Here is a 17,471-nt window from a genome sequence, read left to right on the forward strand (position 1 = left end):
ACTGCCCTCAGCAAAGAGTCTATCTTCTGAGCCTGTTGCCTGAATTTTATCAGAATTAAGCACCCAGGGCATCCTGGGTGGCTCAGCGATTTAGCACCGCCTTCAGCCCAGGGCCCGATCCTTGAGCCCCCGGGGTCGAGTCCCACATCAGGCTCCCTATGTGGAGCCTGCTTCTCTCTCTGCCAGTGTCTCTGCATCTCTCTCTCTCTGTGTCTCTCATGAATAAATAAATAAAATCTTTTAAAAAAATTAAGCACCCAGCCAGCATATTACCATTATATCTTCTTCCCTGACTTCATCTTTTTCCTAAATAACTTACTACATCTAAGTGTCTCTTCTCTTTCGTAGCTAAACCCATTATTTAAAAACTTTGCTCCTCTTCTAAAACCAAATTCCTATTCTGGAATATACGCTAGAAAACCTTTATTGAAATATTTGCATTCCTTTTATGAAATGAGTCTTCTTTGAAATTGCTGTGAATGTTAAAATGCTAATGGTTTTTAAAGAGTATTTTTATTTGAGCATAGTACTTTCACAAACTAAAGCTGAAATCTCTTTTTCTAGTCTGTCTATATCTTATGAAAATGTTGACACAACTAAGAAGAAACTCCCTGTTCATATCTTAGATGGTCTGACCCTGAGTTATAAGGTATGTGCTGATACACTTTATAAGAACATTGTTTTCTGTTGAAATTACAACATGCAAGTAATAGATTACTTTCTACTCTAATTTTTTGTTTTTGTTTTCATAGATCCCATGGCCTGTGGATATTGTTATAAGTTTGGAATGTCAAAAAATTTATAATCAGGTGTTCCTTCTCTTATTGCAAATAAAGTGGGCAAAATATAGTCTGGATGTTTTACTATTTGGTGGTAAGATTTGTTTTCAACAGATAAGTTATAATTGAATTTTAACCCTGAAATAAAGAAGGGGGTGATCTTTGGTCATTTTTTATGTATACAAAAGTGCCCAAATCACAAGCATTTACAGCAACAGTTTTATAGATGTCAAGATTAACTTCCCTGAATGAAATACCAGAGAATTATACTGCAGTCCATCTGAATTATAACAGCTTGATTAGGAACTTAGCTAGAATTGGGATGAGCACTGGGTGTTATTCTATATGTTGGCAAATTGAACACCAATAAAAAATAAATTAAAAAAAAAAGGAATTTAGCTAGAATAAATACTCTTTAATTATACAAAAATCTTTAAAATGACCAGATATTGGGACTTTGCATTTACATTTTAATGACAGTGGTAATCAGGATGATAAGGGGAACTTTTCACTGTCTTACCTACCTTCCAGAGACACTAGTGTGCCTCCTGTAGAGTGCCCTTTGCAGGTTGGTGACCATTATCAGAAGTCCCATCCCTGTGCAATGGCACAGGTGGGCCTTGAGTAGATGTTCTTGCCACCTTCTCTGCTCTTTCAATCCTATATAGAACTGGCAAGTACTGCTGGAAAACCACAACTTAGAGAAGGACTTTTATGTGAACAAGATACAACTGCTCGGTTTGCACCACAAAAGGAGCCAGTAAGACAGCAAATTCATCGTATGTTCCTCTTGAGAGTGAAGCTCATGCACTTTGTGAACAGCTTACACAACTACATCATGACCAGGGTTTGTACCTGGACTACTTGTGATATATTTATAAGTAAAGAGCCCAGAGAATACTTGTAGACTATAAGTAAGAAAATAGCACATATAAAATATTTGATCATAAAATAACAAGGCAGTGGGGGGAAATGTTTTTTTTTAAACATGCCACAACATGTGTAACCAGAGACTCCTGTCCATGTTGTCCAGTAGCCTCTTGGGACAGGTATATCCAGAGCTCCTCTTTTGTAATTATCTTCAGAACTTGAAATATATAGCCTTTTAAGCTTTATCAGTGGTGACAGATCTGTCCCTGGAAAATGGCTTCAAATTTTAGTAACAGCCAAAAATCTGTCAGGCTAGTATGGTGTATAAAGAAGAAGATGCAGCCAGATTATGTATTTTTTCTTTAAAAAAAGAAGCAACTGATTATGAAGTAAATGAAGCTGCTTTTCTTTCTTCCCTTTTTTTCCCCAAGATTTTTAATTTATTTATTCATGAGAGACAGAAAGAGAGAGGCAGAGATATAGGCTAAGGGAGAAGCAGGTTCCCTGCGGGGAGCCTGATGTAGGATTCGATCCCAGGATCCCGGGATCATGACCTGAGCCAAAGGCAGACTTTTCAACCACTAAGCCACCCAGTTGCCCCTGAAACTGCTTTCCTTATACATCTTAAAAACAGGTCTAGAGGAAGTTTGGAATAGGAGTTCAGATATTTGAACAATAGCAGTATTTTGGAAGACAGTACTTATTTGGGATTTAAAATGGCTGCTTTAAAAAAAAACTCATTTGAACGTAAGTTCTGAAAATTCAACTTATTTGGAAGAAGTGAGGCTTTGAAGCCTGTGTTTTAGACATGATGCATATGGCAGAGGTGCTTTCTGCTTACCACATATTGGCCTTCAGAGGCAGCCTTAAACCCTTAATTACTGAGAGTAAATGGTAGGAGTTTTTAAGTTTTTACTTGTTTCTTGTTTTCTCATTAAACATCTATCTTCCTTTTAAAGAAAGATCATTATAAAAACAGTGGAACTTAAAAAAACACATAAGTTGGGGATCCCTGGGTGGCGCAGCGGTTTGGCACCTGCCTTTGACCCAGGGCGCAATCCTGGAGACCCGGAATCGAATCCCACGTTGGGCTCCTGGTGCATGGAGCCTGCTTCTCCCTCTGCCTATGTTTTTGCCTCCCTCTCTCTCTGTGTGTGACTATCATAAATAAATAAAAATTTTAAAAAAAACACATAAGTTTAATTTACCTGATAATTGTTTTTTAAAAAGTCAATGCATTTTGTATGTGGTTTGATGTACTTGCCCCTGGCCACCAGGAGCAACCTGTTAGTACAAACTAAGGCATTCATTTACTGTACAAGTGGATTTCCTAAAGAACTGACCTCCACCATTATTCTAGGATAAGAATGCCAGCCTTTAAAGAAGGTACTTCGGAGCACCTGCGTGGCTCAGTGTTTGAACTGAATTTGGCTCAGGTTGTGAACCTAGGGTTCTGGGAGGGGGTCCCACATTGGGCTCCCCACAGGGAGCCTGCTTCTCCCTCTGCCTATGTCTCTGCCTCTCTCTCTCTGTCTCTCACAAATTAATAAATAAAATCTTTTTTAAAAAAGGTACTTTGTAAATTTTACAGATGTAACTATTGAAGAAAATTTGAGAGGAGTAGAAGAGGTTGATAAACAGTTTTGTGTCTAGCACACAAGTCCTCAAAGAAGTCTGCTGATTAAACTTCATCTTTCTTTTCAAGATTCTTCACAGTACAGGACTGGAGTTTCAACATCAAGTTGAAGAAGCCAAGGATTTAGATCAATTGATTAAGATTCACTATAGATACTTGTCAACCATCCATGATCGATGTTTGCTAAGAGAAAAGGTAAGTGAGATGTCATCTGCAGATTTGGCCACTGAGGCAGGAGTGAAGCTGGCCAAGGGAAGTTGTCTATCTGCTTCGGAATTTAACACTTACTAAGCCTCTGTTCTGCAGAGTTTCAAATTTGTTACAAATTTGTGCCATATTACTAGAAATTGTGTCTGAGAGAAGCAGATGAGAACTGCATTGTGATCATCTGCACACTGCGCTTGTATTCAATTGGAAAATTCTGTCTGCAGTTGTGGAATGATACAGTGCTTTAGTCAGGAAGTGCATCCAGCTAGCAAGAATATATGGGATAAGTCCATTGGATTACTTGCTCCCTTTTGTGGATGAACTTAAATGGCCATCCCAGGAAATGGTCTCTTGCTCTATTGGTCAGCTCTGTTGCTAATATTCCCTGTATCTGATTCCAAGTGCACTTATTCATAGTCTGGCACCCTTCCATATTATACTGAAGGCTGTCATTGCACTGATGAGCTTTTTCTGTGACTCATGTAGATTAAATGAAAGTGTTGGTGTCCATGTCCAAACATAGTTATAGAGCCTGTATTTTGTCTGTGGTTTTCATCTCCAGGTCAGTTTTGTGAAAGAAGCCATCATGAAGGTATTGAATTTGGCTCTCATGTTTGCAGATGGTTGGCAAGCAGGTCTGGGGACGTGGCAGTAAGTAGCTTGTGGAACCTCTGCACTGTGACTATTTCAGCTTTCCTTTTAAAACAGGCTTTATGATGACTGCTTGTCTATGAGGGCTCACTGAAGAGTGGGGTCACAATCCTTTAGATCTGGGGCTAGAGACTGGGGCCTGGCCATTTTCATTCTCCTCATCAGGGCTGAAAGCCTTCAGGGAGCAAAACAGCGCCACCCGGTGGCGTCTGGAGCCCCTAACCCTGATCTCAACCCACTGGCAAGGGAGGTGGAATTCCACCACCATAAGGGCACCTCAACATCAGCATAGCAGGTGCCTCCACCAGAGAAGCAGCAGAAACAAGCAGTTAACACTGAGTCCACCAACCATAGAGATCTACAAAATTCAGCTCTTGGAGAAATCACTATATAGCATTGGTGATTTTTTTATTTATTTAGTCTTTCTGTTTTTTTACAGCTATTTTCTTATTTTTTCAATTCTTTTTTTATACATACATTATATATGTATATATTTTTTATCTTTGCTTTCCATTCATTGTATATTTTACTTTATTTTCATATACATACATTTTTGTTTCTTATGTTGGGATCTAGTTTCTTTTCATTTTGTGTTTTTTAAAGATTTTATTTATTTATTCATGAAAGACACAGAGAGAAAGAGACACAGAGACATAGGCAGAGGGAGAAGCAGGCTCTATGCAGGGAGCCTGATGTGGGACTCGATCCCGAGTCTCCAGGATCACACCCTGGGCTGAAGGCGGCGCTAAACCGCTGAGCCACCCAGGCTGCCCAGGATCTAGTTTCTTTTAACAAGCAGACCAAAATAATCCCAGGAGATAGTATTTTGTTTTGTTCAGTTTGTGTCTGGTTTGATGATTTTTTTTCATATTTTGCCTTCTTTTTGTTTTCTTCTGGTTTGTTATTTTTCTTATTGTTTTTCTGGTATTGTGTTTTCTTCTTTTCTGGACATAATGATCAAATGGAGAAATTCACCACAAAAGAAAGAACAGGGGATACCACTCACTACCAGGGATTTAATCAATATGAATATAAGTATAGGATAACTGAACTAGAATTTAAAATGATTATAAAGATACCAGCAGGGCTTGAAAAAACTATAGAAGATATTCAGGAATCCTGTATGGAGAAATAAAAGTGAAAATCTAACAGCCCAACTTAAAATGCTATTACTGAAATGCAGTAAAAAATAGAGCTCTAACAGCAAGGATGAATGAGCCAGAGAAGTCAGTGACACAGAAGACAAAATGATGGAGAATAAAGCTGAAAAGAAGAGAGAAAGCTACCGGATCATGAAGGGAGACTTTGAGAACTCAGCAATTCCATAAAGCAACATAACATCCAGATAATAGGGGTCCCAGAAGATAAGGGGGGGCAAACAGAAGGTATATTTGAACAAATTCTAGCTAAGAACTTCCCTAATCCAGGAAGCACAGAGGAACTCCCCCCCCCCCATCAATAAAATTAGGTCAGATATCAAATACTTCAACGTAAAATAGTGAAGCTTGCAACTTTCAGAGATAAAGATAAAAATCCTGAAAGCCATTTGGGATAAGAGGTCCTTAATCTACAAGGGTAAACACAGAAGGCTGGCAACAGACCTGGTCAAAGACCTGGCAGTCTAGAAAGGACTGTCATGATATATTCAGGGTTCTAAATTGGAAAACTATGCAGCTAAGAGTACTTCAAGGTTTGTCATTCAGAATAGAAGGAGAGATAAAAGAGTTTTCAGGAAGGGGGCACCAGGGTGGTTCAGTTGGTTAAGTATCTACCTTCAATTCAACCATAATATTGGGGTCCTAGGATTGAGCTCCACATGAGGCTCTGCTCAGCAGGGAGCCTCTTCTCCCTCCCCCTCTGCCTGCCACTTCACCTACTTGTGCTTGTTCTCTCTTTTTCTGTCAAATGTATAAAACTTAAAAAAAAAAAAAGTTTAAAGAACAAACAAAAGTAATTTGTGAACACTAAACCAGCCCTGGAAGAAATATTAAAGGGAATCCTTTGAGCAGAGAGCCCCAAAGTAACAAAGACCAGAAAAGAACAGACAATCTACAGGGACAATGACTTTACAGGTAATACAGTGGCATTAAGTTCAAATCTTTCAGTAATTATTCTGAATGTAAATGAACTAAATGTTTCAATGAAAAGACATATGGTATCAGAATGGATAAAAAAATAAGTCCCATCAATATGCTGCTTATAAGAGAGACTTATTGTAGACCCAAAGATACCCTCTGATTTAAAGTGTGAACATGGAGAACCATTTATCATGCCAGTGGACATAAAAAAAGAAACCTGAAGTAACCATCCTTTTATCAAACAAACTAGATTTTAAACCAAAGACTTCAATAAAAGAATTGGTACACTATATATCATAATTAAAGGGTCTATCCAACAAGATCTAACAATTGTAAATATTTATGCCCCTAACTATGGAGCAGACAATTATATAAACAGTATACTGTTAATAATAACAGTATTAAACACATTGATAATACAATAATAGTAGGGGACTTTAACACCCTGCTCACAGCAATGGACAGATCATCTAAGAAGATCAAACAAGAAAATAGGGGCTTTGAAATGACACACTGGACCAGATGGATTTCAGTTTATATCCAGAGCATTTCATCCTGAGGCAAAAGAATACACATTCTACTCAAGTACACATGGAACATTCTCCAGAATAGATCACATACTGGGTCACAAATTAAATAACAACTGGTACCAAAAGATTAAGACTATACTATGCCTATTTTCAGACCACTTTAAAACGTGAACTCCATCACAAGAGAAAATTTGGAAGTGACACAAATACATGGAGGATAAGGGGCATTGCTACTAAGAAAGAACTGGGTCAACCAGGAAATTAAAGAATTTTTTTTAAAACATGGAAGAAAATGAAAACATGATAGTTCAAAACTTTTGGGATGAAACAAAGATAATTATAACAGGAAAGTATATAGCAAGACAGTACTCAAGAATCAAGAAAAGTCTCCAATACACAACCTAAACTTAGACCTAAAGGAACTAGAGAAAGCACAGCAAATAAAGTGTAAATCCAGCAGAAGAGAATAAAGATTAGAGCAGAAATCAATGATCTATAGGTTTTTTTAAAAAACCATATTAGAACACATCAACGAAACTAGGAGCTGGTTCTTCGAATTAATATTGATAAACACCTAACCAGATTAGAGAAAGAGAAAGGACCCAAATTAATAAAATCGTGAATGAAAGAGGAGAAATCTTAACCAACACTGAAGAAATACAAGCAATTATAAGAGAATATTATGAGCAACTATATGCCAACATATTGGGCAATCTGGAAGAAATGGATGCATGCCTAGAAACATATAAACTACCAAAACTGAAACAGAAAGAAATAGAAAACTGAACAGATCCACAACCAGGAAAGAAATTGAAGTAGTAATCAAAAATCTCCCAACAAACAAGAGTCTAACAAATAAGAGGTAAGCCTCCCAGCAGAATTCTACCAAACATTTAAAGAAGAATTAATACATACTCTGAAGCTATTTCAGAAATTTAAAATGAAAACTTCCAATCTTGCAAAAATCCTCAACAAGATACTAGCCAATAGGATCCAACAGTACATTAAGAAGATTATACACCATGACCAAGTATGATTTATCCCCGGGACACAAGGCTGGTTCAACACTCGTAAAACAATCATGTGATAGATCATATCAACAAGAGAAAAACCAAGCACCATATGATCCTCTCATTAGATGCAGAGAAAGCATTTGACAAAATACAGCATCCATTCCTGATGAAAACTCTTCAGAGCGTAGGGATAGAGGGAACATTCCTCAACATCTTAATGCCATCTACCAAAAGCCCACAGCAAATATAATTCTCAATGAGGAAGCACTGGGAGCCTTTCCCCTAAGACCAGGAACAAGACAGGGATGTCCACTCTCACCCCTGCTATTCAACATAGTACTAGAAGTCCTAGCTTCAGCAATCAGACAACAAAAAGAAATGAAAGGCATTCAAATTGGCAAAGAAGTCAAACTCTCCCTCTTCGCCGATGACATGATACACTACATAGAAAAACCAAGACTCCACCCAAGATTGCTAGAACTCATACAGCAGTTTGGCAGTGTGGCAGGATACAAAACCAATGCCCCGAAGTCAGTGGCATTTCTATACACTAACAATGAGACTGAAGAAAGAGAAATTAGAGAGTCCATCCCATTTACAATTGCACCCAAAAGCATAAGATACCTAGGAATAAACTTAACCAAAGAGGTAAAGGATATACCCTAAAAACTATAGAACACTTCTGAAAGAAATTGAGGAAGACACAAAGAGGTGGAAAAATATTCCATGCTCATGGATTGGCAGAATTAATATTGTGAAAATGTCAATGTTACCCAGGGCAATTTACACGTTTAATACAATCCCTATCAAAATACCATGGACTTTATTCAGAGAGTTAGAGCAAATTATTTTAAGATTTGTGTGGAATCAGAAAAGACCCCGAATAGCCAGGGGAATTTTAAAAAAGAAAACCATAAAAAAAAATAAAAAAAAAAAAAGGGATCCCTGGGTGGCGCAGCGGTTTAGCGCTTGCCTTTGGCCCAGGGCGCCATCCTGGAGACCCGGGATCGAATCCCACGTCGGGCTTCCGGTGCATGGAGCCTGCTTCTCCCTCTGCCTATGTCTCTGCCTCTCTCTCTCTCTCTCTCTCTCTCTCTCTCTCTCTGTGTGTGTGTGACTATCATAAATAAATAAATTAAAAAAAAAAAAGAAAGAAAGAAAACCGTAGCTGGGAGCATCACAATGCCAGATTTAGGGTTGTACTACAAAGCTGTGGTCATCAAGACAGTGTGGTACTGGCACAAAAACAGACACATAGATCAATGGAACACAATAGAGAATCCAGAAGTAGACTCTCAACTTTCTGGTCAACTAATATTCGATAAAGGAGGAAAGACTATCCACTGGAAGAAAGACAGCCTCTTCAATAAATGGTGCTGGGAAAATTGGACATCCACATGCAGAAGAATGAAACTAGACCACTCTCTTGCACCATACACAAAGATAAACTCAAAATGGATGAAAGATCTAAATGTGAGACAAGATTCCATCAACATCCTAGAGGAGAACACAGGCAACACCCTTTTTGAACTCAGCCACAGTAACTTCTTGCAAGATACATCCACGAAGGCAAAAGAAACAAAAGCAAAAATGAACTATTGGGACTTCATCAAGATAAGAAGCTTTTGCACAGCAAAGGATACAGTCAACAAAACTCAAAGACAACCTACAGAATGGGAGAACATATTTGCAAATGACGTATCCGATAAAGGGCTAGTTTCCAAGATCCATAAAGAACTTATTCAACTCAACACCAAAGAAACAAACCAATCATGAAATGGGCAAAAGACATGAAGAGAAATCTCACAGAGGAAGACATAGACATGGCCAACACGCACATGAGAAAATGCTCTGCATCACTTGCCATCAGGGAAATACAAATCAAAACCACAATGAGATACCACCTCACACCAGTGAGAATGGGAAAAATTAACAAGGCAGGAAACCACAAATGTCGGAGAGGATGCGGAGAAAAGGGAAACCTCTTACACTGTTGGTGGGAATGTGAACTGGTGCAGCCACTCTGGAAAACTGTGGAGGTTCCTCAAAGAGTTAAAAATAGACCTGCCCTACGACCCAGCAATTGCACTGCTGGGGATTTACCCCAAAGATGCAGATGCAATGAAACGCCGGGACACCTGCACCCCGATGTTTTTAGCAGCAATGTCCACAATAGCCGAAATGTGGACGGAGCCTCGGTGCCCATCGAAAGAGGAATGGATAAAGAAGATGTGTTTTATGTATACAATGGAATATTCCTCAGCCATTAGAAATGACAGATACCCACCATTTGCTTCAACGTGGATAGAACTGGAGGGTATTATGCTGAGTGAAATAAGTCAATCGGAGAAGGGCAAACATATGTTCTCATTCATTTGGGGAATATAAATAATAGTGCAAGGGAATAGAAGGGAAGGGAGAAGAAATGTTTGGAAAATATCAGAAAGGGAGACAGAACATAAAGACTCCTAACTCTGGGAAACGAACTAGGGGTGGTGGAAGGGGAGGAGGGCAGGGTGGGGGTGAATGGGTGACAGGCGCTGAGGGGGGCACTTGATGGGATGAGCACTGGCTGTTATTCTTTATGTTGGCAAATTGAACACCAATAAAAAATAAACTTATTATTAAAAAGTAAATAAGGAATTTTAAAAAAAGGAATATTACTCAGCCATTAAAAATGATAAATACCCACCATTTGCTTCAACATGGATGGAACTGGAGGTTATTAAGTGAAATATTTATTTCACTGAGTGAAATATGTCAATCGGAGATGAACAAACATATGGTCTCATTCATTTAGGGAATATAAAAAAATAGAAGGGAGTAAAGGGGATAGGAGAGAAAGAGTGGGAATTATCAGTGAGGGTGACAGAACATGAGAGACACCTAACTCTGGGAAATGAACAAGGGATGGTGAAAAGGGAGGTGGGTGGAGCATTGGGGTGACTGGGTGACCGGCACTAAGGGGGACACTTGATGGGATGAGCACTCGGTGTTATGCTATATGTTGGCAAATTGAACTCCAATAAAAAAATAAATAAGAGGATGGGACGGGCAGCCCCAGTGGCCCAGCGGTTTAGAGCCGCCTTCGGCCTGGGGTGTGATCCTGGAGACCCGGGATCGAGTCCCACGTCAGGCTTCCTGCGTGGAGCCTGCTTCTTCCTCTGCCTGTGTCTCTGCCCCTCTCTCTCTGTGTCTGTCATGAATAAATAAATAAAATTAAGAAGAAAATATATATATATATATATTAAAAAAAAAAAGAGGATGGGATCTCTCTAATATGTACTCGTGGACTTAGAATGAAAACTCAGGCCTTTGTTAGCAAAATAAGCTTAAATTGACATCAATTAAAATATAAATACAATCTAATTAAAAGATAGAATTGGTCTATTTTATACCTTTACAAAATAACTGTTAAATGCCGTATGTTTCTGTATTGTAGTGGACTAAACCCTCTGAGTCTAAATAAAGATTCATCCTTTTTTAAACAAATAGGGGATCCCTGAGTGGCTCAGCGTTTTAGTGCCTGCCTTTGGCCCAGGGCGCAATCCTGGAATCCCGGGACCCACATCGGGCTCCCGGCATGGAGCCTGCTTCTCCTCCTCCTGTGTCTCTGCCTCTCTCTCTCTCTCTCTCTCTATGTCTATCATAAATAAATAAGTAAATAAATCTTTTTTAAAAATAAATAAATAATAAAATTCATAATTGCAGCAAAAATAAAAGTCTTACTTGCTTTGTTATGACTGTCTCATAGTGTGTAAAGCACCTTTTTCTCTCCATATCACTGTGAGATAAAGGAGAAAATAACACTGCTGCATATGCTTGTCTAAAATTGAACTGTTTCAATTTCTTCAAAAGTAAATTGTTAGAAAAATAACAGGAGTTAGGAGGGCTTAAGAAGCATTATTTGCCATTATAGTTTATGGAAATTAACTTACAGACTTAAAGCAAAAGAATGAAAAATTTCAAAAGCAACTTGAAATTTGAGTACTGACTGGTTTTTTAATTATATTAAAATATTAAGGATTTTCAAGCAAATGATATTGTGGCTATGTTTGAAAAAGGGTTTTATTTTTAATGTATACACACTGAAATACTTACGTCAGAATGCTGTCATGCCTCAAATTTGCTTCTAAGTGTGGTAGGGCTGGCTGTGCATAGAACTCCTAGGTGGTACATGCCTGCTGAAGCTGGATGTGGATGTGTGAATGTCCTCTGGGCTCTCTTTCTATGTATGTTGCATATTGCCCATAATAAAGTTTTATTATTTAATTTAAAGATTTTATTCTTTATGATTTATTTTATTTAAATTCAATTAACATATAGTGTATTATTAGTTTCAGTGGTAGAATTTAGTGACTCATTATCCTCTATAACACTCAGTGCTCATTATATCACATGCCCTCCTTAATGCCCAGCACCCAGTGACCCCATCCCCCCCCCAGCATCCCTCAGTTTGTCTCTTAATGGTTTGTCTCCCTCTCTGATTGTCTTATTTTTCCCTCCCGTTTTTTTAATAATTTTAAAATGTAGGGTTTTATATCTTTAATGTAGTCTTTGTTTCAAAAGAAGGTATGTAAATGAAAATAAAGAAATGTGTAATGGGAAAGGGAACATCCCCAGTCATCTCAGCTTCAGAACTCAGTACCACCTAAAAGGAAGCTTTATGTCCTAATGACTTTTTCTTCAAACATTTGGAAAGCTTGTATTTTAAGGTTGGGCAGGAAATTTTGTATTTCTTTAGACTTTGGCAATTAAACTGAAGTACATCTGGAATTCCTCTAAAGATATTTTGTAACCTACTCATTAACCCTTTATATACTTAAATTGAAATTTACTTTCTTTCCTAGAATGGAATCTATAGAGAAAATGGAGTCTGATTTTAAAAACTGCCATATGTTTCTTGTAACCATTTTAAACAAAGCTGTCTGTAGAGGATCCTTTCCCCATTGTGAGTATACCATGTTAAATTATTACTACTTTTGTATTTTCTTGTAGCTAAGTCTGCATGTTATTATTTTGGTACTAATCTCATGAAGAATTAGAAATTTTTATCTATTCAAACTTGGAAAGTCCCTCAGCAGTTGTGCCATGCTTTGACTTATTTTTTCAGAATTACAATGTGATAAGTGAATATCAGATGCTTTTAATTTTTTTAAAGGTTTAGAACTATTATTAAGTAAACCAGAATAGATCTCAGTCATACCCTACTATTATGTGTAGTACGTTTCATCTGTAGAAACAGGACTAAGTAGTATCTTTGCACAGCTTTTTTTTTTTCCAGAAACGTATGGGTTTAATCTCTTCCCTTTTTTTGTGTATTCTAATTGTGATGTACTAATTAAGAGTAGCTGAACATTTTTAAAAACACGTGTTAGAGCAAACATTAACCTATTTGTCCATTTTGCATTGGGTGATTGTTTCACAAAGAGGATCCATTCATAGGTTAGAACATAGCATTTTGTTATGAGCTGACTCCAGATTCTATGATACAGGAGACAATTGTGATTTGTTCAGTGAAATGCAAGATGTTTTGTTTTCAGCATTAAAATCTTAAAAATGAAGTAAACCTTACTTTTTCAATTTGTATTTAATAAGCCTTATTTTCAAATATTTAAACCTATTTTGTAACCTTATTTTGTATTATTTCCACAGTGGAATCTCTTGCACTGTCACTCATGGCTGGAATGGAACAAAGTTAAATATCTTTAATGTAGTAAATACCTAAGATTGATCTTTATACAAATATAATTCCACCACATGCAGCTGAGGAATCAGAATCTCTGTTCTGATTCATTTTAAAAACTATTCTCTACTGTCTAGACAAGTAGATTTGCAGATGTTTTCTTTGGAAATTATTGGATAGTATACAAGGTTATGTATATAAAATTTTATCAATAAAGCAAAGTGTATATAAGCTGTTTATACTTATATATTTCCTACTGTAAGATACATTTTTGGTATCTTACCTTTAAATGTGAATTATGTCATTTGCAATTAACTGCTATTAAAAAGAGGACATTTTAAAATCTATTCTCCTTTTGCTTGGTTGCAGAAATTCTTACATAGTTTTTCTTTGTTTCTGTTATTTTTTTACGTCTTATTTAAATTCAAGTTAGTTAACATACAGTGTATTACTAGTCTCAGAAGTAGAATTTAGAACTATTATTAAGTAAAGTAGATGGCAGAATAGATCTCAGTCATACCCTACTATTATGTGTAGCTTTTGTAACTCTTCCTTATCAGAGGATAGAGTTTTTTAGCAATTTCAAAAGCTTCCAGGAAAGTGCAGGTGTAACAGTTCAAAATACCATGTGAGGCAGACAGACGTTTTATGGGCTAAATCAAAGGGAGAAGGTAGCTGTTTCATCTGTAGAAACAGAGGACTAAGTAGTATCACTTGCTTCTAACACCCAGGGCTCATTCCATCATGTGCCCTCCTCAATACCTATCATGCTCTTATCCAACCCCCTCAACTACCTCCCCTCCAGCAACCCTCAGTTTGTTCCCTATAGTTAAGAGTCTCTTATGGTTTGCCTCCCTCTCTGTTTCCCTCTTATTTATTTTTCCTTCCCTTCCCCTATGTTTATTTGCTTTTGTTTCTTAAATTCCACAAGTGAAATCTTATAGTATTTGTCTTTCTTTGACTGACTTCACTCAGCATAATACCTTCTAGTTCTATCCACATTGGTGCAAATAGCAAGATGCCATTCTTTTTGATGGCTGAGTAATATTCCAGTATGTGTGCGTGTGTGCACACACACACACGCCATGTTTTTATACATTTGGCTGCGCCAGTTTGCATTCCCACTAGAAGTGTAAGAGGGTTCCCCTTTCTCCACATCCTCGCCCACACATGTTGTTTCCTGAGTTGTTGATTTTACCCATTCTGACCAGCTTTTAGTTTTATTGATCAGTTCTACTGGTTTTTATTGTTGTTTCTATATCTTTTTTTCCAAACATTTATGTGTTTATCTGAGAGAGAAAGTACAGTGGGGAGGAGCAGAGAGAGAGAAAGAGAGTCTTAAGCTGACTCTGCACTGAGCATGGAGCTTGATGTAGGGCTCAATCTCAAGACCCTGAGATCAGGACCTTAGCCTAAAACAAGAGTTTTGGCTTAACTGTGCCACCCATGTACTCCTCTATACCATTTCTTTCTGCTCTATATTCTCTTCTGCTGGCTTTATGCTTTATATGCTGATCCTTTTCTAGGATTAGGTTGTATATTTGAGACCTTCCTTGCTTTTTGAGAAAGGCCTGTATTACAGTGTACTTACCTCTTAAGGCTGCTTTTACTGTCTTTGTTTTAAAATGTAGTTTGAAAAAAAAAATAAAATGTAGTTTGTCTGATGTAAGCATGGCTACCCTGGCTTTCTTTTGAGATCTGTTAGTATGATCAGTTGGTTCTTCATCCCCTCAGTTTCAATCTGGAGGTATCTTTAGATCCAAAATTAGTCTCTTCTACACAGCATATCGATGGGTCTTGTTTTTTATCCATTTTGATACTTGTGTCTTTTGATTGGAGCATTTAGTCCATTTTACATTCAGAATGATTGTTGAACGATATGAATTCAGTGCTGATGTACGGGGGTAAAGGAGGACAGTGGGCAGAATGGTGTTGCCCTGCTCCCTCTATCCCTGAGCAGGGAGTTCACACCCACCACTCCTGAGGAAGCTCTCACAGAAGAGCAAAGAGTCACCTCTCTTCTGTCCCCAGCTTCCATCAGATCCCTGGCTCCACCCTGCCAGCATCCAAGCTGTCTGCCTGCCAGGTTGCACAACACTTCTGTATTTTATTTCAGGCATGGAGCTGGGTTTCAAAACTCCACCAACTTTAAAGATCCCTGAGGTGCAGACCCACATTGTTCCTCTGGAGAAGGGTCTCCCCACACTTTTGCCATCTGCCGGTTTGTCCCAGAAATCAGTTGTGACAGCACAGCCATTTGGAGTTTATGGTAAAGATCAGCAAATAGATAGCACCATGGCTTGCTGCCCTCAGCCTTTGTTCCCATGCAAGGGAATAGCACAGCCAGTGGTGCCCTTGGAGCAGTTGTACCCGCTCTCCCAAATGCATTGAAGTGGGAAATTGAGTCCTGAGACCATGGTGCCTGCTCCCAAGCCTCCACCCTCCTTCCCACCCATAAGGAACAACCCTGGTAATGTAACAGACATCCAAAACTTTAGAGTTTGTGCTCTACTGCTTAATAGTACTTGTGGTAGTCAGCCCCTTTCCTTTTCCTCCCACAATGGTTTAGGGGAAGAGTTTTTCTTGTGCAATGCCGTGCATGCTGATCACTGTTTCTCTCTGTCTCTGTCTCTCTCTCCAGTCTCCATGATCAGGCCCCCCCTCCCATTGCAGCACCTGTAGTTCTTTTCTCCCCCAAGTCAACTCTCCACAGCTCCTACCTTCTATGATTTTTGTTTTTTTCTACCCCTAGTGCAGTTTGGCTCTCTCACTCCTCAGATCAATTTCTTGGGTGTTCAGGATGCCTGGGTGGCTCAGTGGTTGGGCCTCTGCCTTTGGATCAGGTCATGATCCCAGGGTCCTGGGATTGAGTCCTGCATCGGACTCCCTGCAGGGACCCTGCTTCTCCCTCTGCCTGTGTCTCTGCCTCTCTCTGTGTCTCTCATGAGTAAATAAATATAATCTTTATTTATTTTAAATAAATAAATGTTAAATGATTTTATATTTATCTAATTGTGTTCGAGAGATAAGGCAAGTCTACCTCCCCACCCCACTCCTCCACCATCTTAACTCCTCTCTGCAAAGGGATTTTCTTTTCTAATATTTTTATTTATTCATGAGAGACCTAGGCAGAGGGAGAAGCAAGCTGTCTAAAATAAAGGAAATACGCAAAGGATAGGGCTTCAGATAATCAAATGCCATTTAGGATGTATTATGATAAACATGGACATTCCTATGTCTGATAATGAAGATGACAAGGTGTAATTAATTTATTGATAATTATGCCCTTTTAATGATGTATTTGTTTCTTATTTGTGCTCTTCACTGCACTGTGAGATCCTTGGGAACACGTCTGTATATGACCATGTTATGGTCAGCATCTGTCATGGGGCAAGGTGTACAGTAGGTGCTCAGTGTTTGTTGAATGAGTGAGACCTAGCACAATGAAAAATAGATTATCTGTGTCATGAACCTATACATCTGCATATAAACCAGGATCAGAGTTCCATGTTGTATTCCAGCATATGAGAAGAAGTGCAGTTATGCCCTTGTTTTTGTATGTTGGCTTTTACAAGTCAGTCAGCTTCTTTGCATTGAATTAGGACATATGTTGAACTTAAATTTAAACTAAGTTTTCCATTTACTGGCTTGTAAATTGACTTTCTCTTTTTATTTTTTTAAATTTTAATTTTAAGTAATCTCTACACCCAATGTGGGACTCAAACTCAAAACCCTGAAATCAAGAGCCACATGCTGTACCAACTGAGCCAGATAGGCATCCATATTTCTATTTTTGTTTTTATTTATTTTACTTTTTTTTTAATTGGAGTTCAATTTGCCAACATACAGAATAACACGCAGTGCTCATCCCATCCAGTGCCCCCCTCAGTGCACATCACCCAGTCACCCCCACCCTCCGCCTGTCTCCCTTTCTACCACCCCTATTTCGTTTCCCAGAGTTAGGAGTCTCTCATGTTCTGTCTCCCATTCTGATATTTCCCACTCATTTTTTTCTCCTTTC

At 38.3% G+C, this 17,471-nt stretch overlaps 1 protein-coding gene across 5 annotated transcripts in view; it reads left to right on the forward strand.

Annotated features, from left to right (window-relative positions):
• TUBGCP5 (tubulin gamma complex component 5) overlaps positions 1-17,471 on the forward strand; it is a 95,527-nt gene that overhangs the window by 43,997 nt on the left and 34,059 nt on the right. For 3 of the 5 annotated variants that reach the window (XM_077868086.1, XM_077868077.1, XM_077868091.1), the window contains exons 17-22: positions 565-649; positions 753-873; positions 1,448-1,626; positions 3,355-3,480; positions 4,055-4,143; positions 12,615-12,715. In XM_077868086.1, coding sequence (XP_077724212.1) covers positions 565-649; positions 753-873; positions 1,448-1,626; positions 3,355-3,480; positions 4,055-4,143; positions 12,615-12,715 — 701 coding nt within the window. Of the gene's footprint in view, positions 1-564; positions 650-752; positions 874-1,447; positions 1,627-3,354; positions 3,481-4,054; positions 4,144-12,614; positions 12,716-13,419; positions 13,798-17,471 lie in introns of those variants that run through there. The other 2 variants (XM_077868101.1, XM_077868107.1) reach the window with 1 other exon arrangement.

This window comes from Canis aureus, chromosome 2 (assembly GCF_053574225.1).
Source record: "Canis aureus isolate CA01 chromosome 2, VMU_Caureus_v.1.0, whole genome shotgun sequence".
In the NCBI taxonomy this organism is placed as follows: domain Eukaryota; kingdom Metazoa; phylum Chordata; class Mammalia; order Carnivora; family Canidae; genus Canis; species Canis aureus.